The sequence below is a fragment of the Akebia trifoliata genome, chromosome 12 (genome assembly GCF_017979445.1).
Source record: "Akebia trifoliata isolate Shusen 1 chromosome 12, ASM1797944v1, whole genome shotgun sequence".
In the NCBI taxonomy this organism is placed as follows: Eukaryota; Viridiplantae; Streptophyta; class Magnoliopsida; order Ranunculales; family Lardizabalaceae; genus Akebia; species Akebia trifoliata.
In genome coordinates, this window is record NC_141386.1 from 30,804,023 (window position 1) to 30,814,961 (window position 10,939).

The 10,939-nt window shown below is 36.4% G+C and overlaps 2 protein-coding genes across 2 annotated transcripts; one reads left to right on the plus strand and one right to left on the minus strand.

Moving 5' to 3' along the window:
• Positions 1–256: 256 nt before the first annotated feature.
• On the plus strand, positions 257–8,920 carry LOC147389462 (methionine aminopeptidase 1A-like). The gene is made up of 17 exons (XM_086417794.1): positions 257–411; positions 541–635; positions 752–802; positions 1,133–1,321; positions 1,933–2,008; positions 2,436–2,483; positions 2,606–2,650; positions 3,334–3,433; positions 4,314–4,365; positions 4,460–4,501; positions 6,331–6,392; positions 6,492–6,590; positions 7,299–7,378; positions 7,475–7,544; positions 7,709–7,774; positions 7,863–7,951; positions 8,505–8,920. The coding sequence occupies exons 2-17, from the start codon at positions 559–561 to the stop codon at positions 8,580–8,582; spliced, it is 1,224 nt and encodes a 407-aa protein (XP_086273920.1). The 5' UTR covers positions 257–411; positions 541–558; the 3' UTR covers positions 8,583–8,920.
• A 716-nt stretch (positions 8,921–9,636) lies between these two features.
• On the minus strand, positions 9,637–10,608 carry LOC147389463 (uncharacterized). Its single transcript, XM_086417793.1, has one exon. The coding sequence runs from the start codon at positions 10,591–10,593 to the stop codon at positions 9,727–9,729; it is 867 nt and encodes a 288-aa protein (XP_086273919.1). The 5' UTR covers positions 10,594–10,608; the 3' UTR covers positions 9,637–9,726.
• Positions 10,609–10,939: the final 331 nt, after the last annotated feature.

Sequence of the window (10,939 nt, forward strand, 5' to 3'; positions counted from 1 at the left end):
ATTTTTTTTAAATGCAACTCAAACAATAAAAATAATTTTCAGTGAAATTTTCCATGATATGCTTAAACAGTAAAAAATAATTTACCTGACAAAATATTTTATTTGCAATCAAACACGCCCTAAAGGTTGAGTATAAAGGCATTTAGGTCATTAGATAGAGGTTAAGAGGGTATCTCATCAGTTTTAAAACACATGGGGGTATCTAAAATATTCACCAAAACATTGAGGACCCATATTTAAATCACTTCTTTTTTCTTTTTTCCTTATTTTCTAGTCTGAAAGTTGTTCTTTGTCAAAGGTTCCCATACTTCGCTACTTCAAACCCTAGCTTTCAGATACACATATAGACCTTTCAGCGTCTCTGTCTCTTCTCTCTCACGCACACCTTTCAAAGTGCGTAACCTTTACCAGGTTAGGGTTTCTCTTACTCCTTAATATGAACAAAAAATAAAAATAAAAACAGATTAATTTATTTTTAAGATATTTTTGGTTAATCTTTTAATCTCTCTAATTAGTTGTTTTTGTTTGAGTTTTTTATAGGTAAAAAAATTTGGATCGATGGATGAGCGTTCGAATGCACCAACGACAGAATCAACCTTGTCTTGTGCTCGATGTGGCAAACCTGCTCATCTTCAGTATATATTTTCACCATTTAATGTCTATTTTTGCAACATATGCGACACCTTTTATTATTATAAAAAAAAAAAAAACAAATAATAATAAAAATGTCATTTTTTTTTAATATACGAAGGTGTCCCAAGTGTGTGGAATTGAAGCTTTCTCGTGAAGGTGCTGCTTTCTGGTTTGTAATTGTAACTAATTCATGTATTAGTTGAATTTCTAAGTTACTTATTTTTGGTACGTTATCATGGTTTCAAAACTCGTCCAAGACTGCGACTTATTGCCCGATTCGTCTCGATATCGCTCAGTAATGGGCCGGACGGACAAGTCAATGTATCGGACGAGATTTAAAACCCACGTTCATTTTCTCATTTTTGAATGAGACGTCGTAAACGTATTGGAAAACTCATCCGAGACGACTCAGTCTCGTTCACGGACGATACGAGACTTCAAAATGAGTTTTAAAACCATGTTGGTTATTCTATGGTGATGTATTATTATTGGTTTGTAGTACTCAGGATTGCTTTAAGGCATCATGGAGTTCACATAAATCAGTACACTTGAAGGCCAAGTTGTCGGTGATTAAGACGGGGACTACTCCAGATGAGATAATTTCAGCCTCACTTAATCAGGGTTGGCTATATTGCTTAAAGAAAGGCCAGACTCGAACATCTAAACTGCCTCATTTTGATTGGACTGGGTATTTCTTAAAGATTCAATATCTTTTTTTTTTTGGTTGCAATTTGGATTTGTTACAACTACGGTTCAGATGCCATGCATGCTTTGATGGGTAATTCTATGATTTTGATAGTTGCACATTCAATTACACCAACATTAAGAAGGATAGAAAATGAATTTTAGAGGTTTAAAAAGGAAGAACAAGTTTGTTATTAAATCGATACAGGAGTATGAATGTTGGTGCAGACACCTTAGCTAGAGATTTGTTAATAGATTTTCATTCTATATTAGTAGTTATATGTCCGAACTCTTGTATATTTTTTTTTTCACCAACACATGCGTAGGATCAAAACCTCTCCATGCACGCATCCAGAAGGAAATCCCTAATTATGTATTTGTTACGATCCCACTCATTCATTACTAATCTAAAATATGTCATGGGTACATCAATTATCTGAACACAAATGAAGGAATCCCTTAAATGCATGTTTTTTCATTATTTGTTCAACATGTTCAATCCAGATCAATAATATGTTGGGTATTTCAACTTCTTTATATCTCAATCTGGGACTTCTTGTTTGTCACATTTATGTTTTTTATTATTACTAAAATGCCCTTCATATTCATGCACAGGGCGCTACGGCCGTATCCTATATCAAGTATGCGTGTTGTGCCTTCGCATATTGACAAGCCTGACTGGGCAATTGATGTGAGTTATTTTTGTTGGCTTTCGATTATTGGTTTCTGTCTTGATGTGTGTAGACGATTGGTGTAATTGCAGAGAGGATGTCAATTGATGACTATAATAATGGGCCTCCCATCTGTTCATGAATGTTAATGTGCGTGTGTTCTTATTTGATCAAGTCTTAATGGATTGCTGTTTCTGGATTTGTGTTGTCTGTTCCTATTATGCATTTTTTTTTATAGGTTTTTAATGTGAAGGTGGGGTTTTAATCTCATGTCTGTGGTACTACCATGAACCATCACAGACATTACCGCCTCACTGAGGTGACACTGTAAAAAATATTGTATTGCACCACTCGAAAACATTCATGTTATGCATGTAATCAGTGCTAAGGAATTGATTTTGTGTTTATTGTATTGTTGTGGCTCTAACTTACTTCTTTATTTGATAGGGGATCCCAAAAATTGAGCCCAATAGTGATCTGCAGAATGTTGTGGAGGTAAGCTTGGATTTGAAATTTCTCACTGGTTCATAAGCCAGATATCCATGTTTAATCAAGTTGCACGTTTGTTGGGAGGGTAAATAATTTTTTCTTTTCTGTTGGCCTTCTTACTTTTGAAGATCAAAACTCAGGAACAGATTGAGAGAATGAGAGAAACTAGCCGGGTAAGTTCGTAATGCCTAACTTTTCCTTTTCATTGGACTGCTTTTTCATATTCCAAAAGATGTCGTAGTATGATTTTTTGGTAAGTTGAGTGACTAAATCAAGTTGGTGTCATTAAGTCTCCACATTCCTTCTTTGTCTTCATATATGCTAGATAATTTGGTGGATTTTGAATCTCTATCCTCTATGATACCCTGAAATTCATTGATCTCTATATGATTGGATAAACCTAATGTTGCATGTGTGTTGATTCCAAAGTTTTACTTTCTATTGTATATTCCTCTTTAGCTTGTTTGTATTCTGCTTCCATGGTTAGCTAATACTTGTTGAATAGCCCATACTCTTGAAATGTTTTTTTTTTTTTTTTCCAAAGATTTGGTTGCCTTTTCGTATGATGGTGAATAATGTTACTTATATCCTCAGTTACTACTCAAGTACTCAAGGGCCAACTATAGTCACACGCAGGGGTCAAATTTCATGCCGTGTCAGAATGTTTTGGTGGAACATTCTGGTTTGGCTGAGACAAAACAAAGGATTGACCCGGAAACATTTAATGTTTTGAGAGAGTTTCTGATTGTCTCGGAAAGTTGCAGTCGAGAGGATGCAGAATTTTTTAGATTTTCTTTTGGGCTTTTCTTTTAAGTTAAATTTGAAACTCTTTTTACTTGTTTAAAATCATGTTTAGATTGCTCGGGAAGTCTTGGATGCTGCTGCTCGTGTAATTAAACCTGGTGTGACAACTGATGAAATTGACGAAGTGGTTCATGAGGCAACAATTGCTGCTGGTATGTTTTGTTCTAGATGAGTATTATTCAGATCAGTTCCTTTAGACCGGTTTCTCACTTGTTGGTTTGCGAAACTTGTCTTTTATATGATTTTTATGAGCAACATGTGCGTGTGGTCATGCATAGAAGCTCATTGTTGGTAGATATGTAAGTTTTAGTGTCCTAAAAAACTCACTGAGTTTCTCAATGTATCAAGTTGATTGCTGCTTGGTCATATATTTTCAACGTGTGATGACTTCTTTTGGTTTTCTATTTTTTCTAAGGTTTTATGCCTCTAAAGGATGTGCTAACCTTCATTTTCAACTGAGCGATGATTGTTTGCATCAGTCCAGTCTTTCGAGGGATGTTATCGTTGTTAAGTTTGGATGTATGGTTTGAAGTCAGATGGTGGTAGGAATAACCCTACATATGAATATGGAGTTTGGAGAAGTATTCAAAATGTGATGGTTTTCATCATTTGTTGGTTTACGAAACTTGCCTTTTATATCCCATGTTAGACCATTTTAGTTACACCTCTTTTAGCTTCCATTATTTGGGGAACAAATAATGCATCCATATGGCCTGTTTTGTTTGGTCCTCTGCTTTAGACAATGTTTTAATAGTTGATTAATTTATTGTTTTTTGGAGACTTATTGTTGTAGTGAAACCATCAACCTCCTCTTAATTTATTGCAACCTGGATAGAAAAAGTGATCCTATTTTATTTCTCTTCATCTCCTTTTAGTTAGCATAACTTAGCCTTTAATGCTATAGATAGGATTCCATGGGGAATGTTGACTTTGGCAATTTGTTGGAGCATCTAGAAAGTACAAAGCAAGGGAATCTTTTCTTCAGCAATATAATATTACTAACTGGTTGTTTTGATTTTTGTCAAATGTCAGGAGGATATCCATCTCCACTAAATTATCATTTCTTTCCAAAGTCTTGCTGCACGTAGGTACTTCTTCAATATTATCTTCTTTCACTTAACTTCTATGTCGATGTAAGGATTATGCTTAGTCCGTCAGCTCTTTTTTGTTTGTCGCAGGTCAGTTAATGAAGTTATTTGCCATGGAATTCCAGATGCCAGGTGTATATTAAATTTTACCATGTGTTCATCTTCATGTTTTTTCCTTAATACATATACTTGTCTTCCTTGAATTCTTTTTCTTCTATTTTCGTTGGTAAAATATCCTTTACTGTCATATTCCATCTTGTTAATTGGAAGACTTTATAATCCCCTAAATAGAGTGGAGGATTAGGATTTTGAAAACTTAGGATCATGAATTTAGCCCTTCTTGAGAAGTGGCGGTGGAGGTTTTGCATGGAACATGTAGTGTTTGGAAGAAAGTAAACTTGAAAATCACATTAAATAAATCCAGTAGAAGAAATCTACACATCTCTCACTTTTTCCTTAATGATGTGTCGATCCACTTCAGTATGCTTGGTTCAGTCGTGTTGAACTGGATTGTGAGCAGTAATGATAGAGCAGCGTTGTTATCACAATACAAATTATTATGACCTTGAATGTTGAATCTCGACTTTAGCATCAACAACTTCGGCCAAAACAACTCGCAAACACCATGTATCATGGCACGGTATTCATCCTATGCACTGGATGGAGCAATTACTGAACGCTTTTTTCTCCATGTCACCGAGATTACCACCAAGGTACCAACCATAGTATGACAACTTGAGGTTGATAGGCGTAGGTCTGTTAATTGGGCCCGTTGACCTGGCCTACCTCAAATCACAAGGACTCAGACCTTTATCTTGAGTACACAATCCACAAAGTAAGGTCAGACTCAAAGTTCTCCAGCCCATTAAATCCGGGTTTGCTAGGGCTTAACATTGCTCAACCTTTCCCACAAAAGGAAGAACATCAATGAGAGGGTCTTTCGGAGGATCAAAGTTTTGGGTTCTGTTTTATTTCATAATTGAATTTCTGGATTTTCTTCTTTCCAATCTAGGTATGTCGTTGATGTTGCTGACAACAACATCAATATATGTTTATTCTACGTTCATCCTTCGCTTGTTTGTTCCTGTACAATTATCTAAAAGAGATACAAAATATCACATTTACTACCACACAATGGATAAGAACAACATTGTTTAGCAAACTCACAAACTTCACGTTGAATATCCATAGTAATAGGATCAATCAAGATCTTCTAGAAAATACCGTCTTGCCAAGGGGGTGCACTGTCCATACTGTTGATGACGTCGACCATACGATCAAATGTCACGAACAATATTTGATGATCTCTCCAACTTTTGTGATAATTTCATCCTGCTCTAATACTAACTTGAAAACCAGTTTAAATGGATCTAGTGTTTGGGGGGGAAAAATAAGATTAGGGTTTCATGTGTTGTTTACACAACCCAAGTATTATTATTTAATATGAAAAAGAAACATGGACAGTAATGCCCTTGCAAATAAGTTTGAAGACAAAATTAAAGACTAAATTTGTATTGACAAAAACACCCTACACAAGTAATGCATGCGAGGTATGGCATAGAAAACATGGGATGGGGAAGTGAGATCATTGTATGGGTGTGGTGTGGGATAAGTACTCTTAAGATGTTCCCTAAATTCCAGATAAAGATAGCTTTTAGAGTGGGTAGGGTGAACAAGTTTCAGTTTTTGGGGGTGGATTATTGGTTTGGTAATTCCCGTCTCCAATCGTTGTTATCAAATCTTTACTCTATTTCTTCAAAAAGAATGTACCAGTTCAGAATTGTTCCTTTTCTGAGGATTGTGTCTTTCTGAAGTCAATGATATCTTTCTAGCTGTTCCCTTATTTTTGTAAATGCAAGTTGCACCTGAATTGAACTTCTTTCAATCTTTGCAGTATATTAGCTGTTCACTATCTATTCGTGCTTTTATGAGGATCAACTAACATTTCTTTTTTGTTGCAGGAGATTAGAGGATGGTGACATAGTTAACGTTGATGTGACTGTCTACTATAAAGGTGTACATGGTAAGAAGGTTTATGCCAGTCATTGTGTTCATTCAACACTTTTTTAAATTTTATTTCCTGCAAAGCGTTGTCCTTGACAATGGTCGAGCAAATGTGCAGGTGATCTTAACGAAACATATTTTGTGGGAAAAGTTGATGAAGAATCTCAACAGTTGGTCCGATGTACTTATGAGTGCTTGGAGAAAGCTATATCTATAGGTACTTGTTGGGCTTACTTTTGCACTGACTGATTTTCTTTCTAAACATATTTTTTTGTTGGTATTTCTTAGTGTATATAGTGTTGCATCATTGATTTTTAATTTAGTAGCAAGTGTTATATTTTTTTTTCTTATATTTGCTTCATTGCTCCTATATAACTAATGGAAATTGAAATTTTGATGGAAGTTATCATTTCAAGTTCTATTCTTTTCTTATTTTTTTCAGTTCTTCAGTAATTAGTTGATAGGAAAGTGGTAGTATAGTGCTTCTCAAGGGGAATATTTTTTACCAATAAAAAAATTTGATGGAGCCAATGGGTTATGTCTATGCAGCCTTATTATATTCATGGCTCCGATCACCTTTTACCACATTAGAACATTTGGAATCATGCAATTCCAAATGTTCTCATCATGGCTGATCTGAAAGTGGATTTTTTAATAATTCATTGACTCTTGAAATGCCTCCTGGATTTTTTATTTTTTTTTGGGCATGAATCTGATATGAACTAACAAGTAACAACGTAGTAATTGGTGTAATAACAACCTGTTTGAAAATTAGTTTCACATGTAGAGTGGACAATGTTGAGTTCCTTATTCGTAAATGCTTCATTCTAATATATGTTCTGTGAAAATGTTTTTCACGCCTCTTCATCAGTTACTCCATTCTGTGGATTATTAACCTGATTTAGTGATACTTTCTATATCTCAGTTAAACCTGGAGTAAGATTTCGTGAAGTTGGGGAAGTTATTAATCGTCATGCTTCAATGTCAGGGCTTTTCTGTGGTAATGTGATATCTACTTGTACAATTAATAGATTGTACCATTTGTGTTGAAGTCGCTAACATTTTTCCAATGTCTGTTTGCTGTGAAAATTGTTAAAATAGGTGAAATCATACTGTGGTCATGGTATTGGAGAGCTGTTCCATTGTGCCCCAAACATTCCTCATTATGGAAGTATCCTTGCTAAGCAGTTTTTTCTATTCATTACAAGGGAAACTAAGTGGTGGAAAATTTCAAATGAAATGTCCATACACTTTCCACATAATCTACCTGAGCACTTATCTAACCATAAATTGCCTCACATTTTTTAGTTGTGTTGCTAACCTTAACAAAATCAGGAAATAAAGCAGTTGGTGTGATGAAAGCCGGGCAGACCTTTACAATTGAACCAATGATTAATACTGGTTATATTTCGAAACTTACTCTATAGCATGATTTTCAGTGGAATGTTTATGGGATCTCTGATAAAAACTAAAAGTATTACCTTTATAGGAGTTTGGCGTGATCGGTTATGGCCTGACGGATGGACAGCCGTTGCTGCAGATGGCAAACGCAGTGCTCAGTTTGAACACACTCTACTGGTATCTTCACATTTTCTTTTAATAATTTCTTTTAATGACCTCTCAGTTAAGTACATACTTTTTTAATATTTAAGTGTACTGCTTGTTCATGATAGACCTTTGAAGATGACCAACTCTCTTTAGTGCCATTAGATGGGTCATTAGTCTAGACTCGAGACAATAATCTGGCACTAAATAATGTAATTTTGATCAATTTGAGATCTTTCTAGGGTTGGAATATTTTCTTTTGTCATACTTCAAGGGGCAGTAATATCCTTAATAAAAAATTTAACCGAACCAAAAGTAGTATAAAAATTTCCCCTACTTGGGAAAATCTCTTCCTTGTACTTCCCCTCAACTTAGATCGATATTCGGTGCATTAGAAACAGAAAGAAAGAACGGGAATAGAGTGCTTTTTTGGGATGAATAATTCCTTGACCATGACGAGGTGGAGAAATGTGAACATCTGGCAATCTGGATTAATTTACTCCCATCTTAAACATGTCTGTCTTGTTCTGAAATTGCAGTCGAATTCAACATGTTTCTATGTTCTGACACTGCTCTGGTTATGCAGGTGACAGAAACTGGAGTCGAGGTTCTTACAGCACGGTTGCCCACCTCACCCAATATGTACCCTTGGCTAAATGCGTAGCCATTGCCCCGAGTTCAATGTATCGTGACTGAAACTCTCATCCATGAAGCTGAATATATAATTTTGGACAAGAGTCTTATGGTTGGTTTTATTTATACTTTCTGCCAATACCTGTTTGCATCGTATAAGAAGTGATCCCACAACTGGTCCATCAATATTGATTGAGTTGGTGGGCTTCTTGTGCTATAAACCAGGTTTGAGTTATTTGACTGGCATTGGGTTTGTCGTAGATTGGCATTCCTTCATTTTTTCAGTAATTAGATGATAAATGTACTTTGTCATTTTGATAATCAACTATGAACATAGAAATTAGTGTCCTGACTGTATGTTTTATGATATTCTCACGACCAATTTCTCAGGAAATTTAGTTTCCCTTGAAAATAAATCCCCTGTAATCGTGCAAAATCCTCAGATTAATGAAGGCCTGCCACACACCCATCATTCTATATGACCTATCCAGATTACTGAAACAGCTGGATACATGAGGAAAATGCACATTTGTACAACCTATTCCATAATCCTTTAAGGAGTCAAACCATAGGAGCACAACCCATAGCTATTAAATTGTTCAACAATTCTAATGTTTCATGAGAACATACTTCCAGCCTGGAGAGGAGAATTATTAACTCATGTCTTCATCCTAGATTGGACCAAATACATCTAATCTAATTAAGAAATTAAAACATAACAACCGAAAAATAAATACAAGTCTATAAGATTGCAATCCCATGACATCTCAGCAGTATCTTTAAGATTAATAAGTCCTAAAAGGTTATTTTTCTCAATTAATGACTACTGATTAAGATTTTATAATACCAACCTTCTAACTCATATGGTGCTTTTTCGTGAGGTCTCTGTGGGCCTCAATACCTTATATGGGCTTCCAAATGAGGTTCTTTTGGACCCATAAGATTTCAAAATCAAACCATAGGTCCATGGCCCGAGCCCATATTTTAACAAGTATTATTGCCCAAAATTTGTTGAAATTAAAAATTTTCCTGCATGAAGATTTTTATTTTTAGTTTCTGAACAACGCAAACCTTACACTGTAGGGACTCCCTCTTGACTAAGAACTTGGGAGTGAGGGACAGAGAGAGTTTCAGTATTTCCTTCTCCATGCATGCCACTTCAGCTTCAACTGAAACTAAAATGGCGAAATACCCATAACCCCTTTGGCCAATCTAGGATCGAACACATCAAACTGCACTCTCCCTAGAAAGTCCAATAGAACCTGAGCAGGCACAGCTGGCAGAAGCACGGGAAGAGCCTCTGCGGGAACTGTTCCAGCCAACTCCCGAGCCTTCCGCAAATGGACATTAGCAACCGATGCCATCTCAAAAACTGCGTCGGGTAAACCCTTGAGGGAGTCCATTCGAATCTGTGTTATACCGTCCTGCTTAACAAGCAACCCATGATTGGATGCCACATCAGCAGGTATATAAGAAATCTGACGGTTACGGTTGGCATGGTAAGGTAGCGATCTAAGCAGCAAGAGGAGGCCACTTGCCTTACCAATATGTGAGGCTGCATGATCTGCAGCAGTAGACCTTATTCCACCAGCTTGGAGTGTCATATATAGAATGGTGGATGCAGTGTCCTCAGCATATCGTTCAAGCTCTTCAACTGTTTCAGGAATACCATTCTCATCCCTTCTTGCATCATAGATCCGAGCTTCAACAGATCGCTTTAGCCAACTCTTGCTTATCTTATGCTCGGAGACTATAGAAGAGAGGGCTTGAGCTGTGGGGTGCTCAATTACCTTATGAGCGAAGATTTTGTCTATGGCTTCTTGCCACCAGAGGAGAGGCATGAGACCAATTCTTGGATCAGAAGCAACATCCATGGCTCTTGCAGTTTCTACAATGAAAGCACGTAAGGCGAATGCAGCCTTACGCATAGCGGGAGGGAGATGGAGCATACATAAGTAGTGGTGGTAATCATAGCTCCGTACTTGTTGTACACAGTAGGAGAAGGCCGCGCGAATGCTGCTGGATGTTGAAGCTCCATTCATCAAATATTTGGTGCGATTACTGCTAATATATATAACAAAGAAAACAGTGCCCCAGTAATTGAAAAGTGTAGAACAACAGCTCTCAACAAAGCCAGCATATTTCAGACAGAATACATATTCAGCTTAAGAGAAAATTGCAATGCACTGTTTGGCCATAGCCAAGACCTAGTTTTCCTTGACCCAGAGGTGGAAAACCCTGAATAAGATTAACCTCCCATTGATCATGTCATAGGTTTAGTTTGTATATTGTTTGTCTAACATTGGTGCAAGCTGTTCTCGTGTAATGTATAATCCAAATACCAAAAATCATAATAGGAAAAAAAGTATGTCAGGTTGAATACATAGA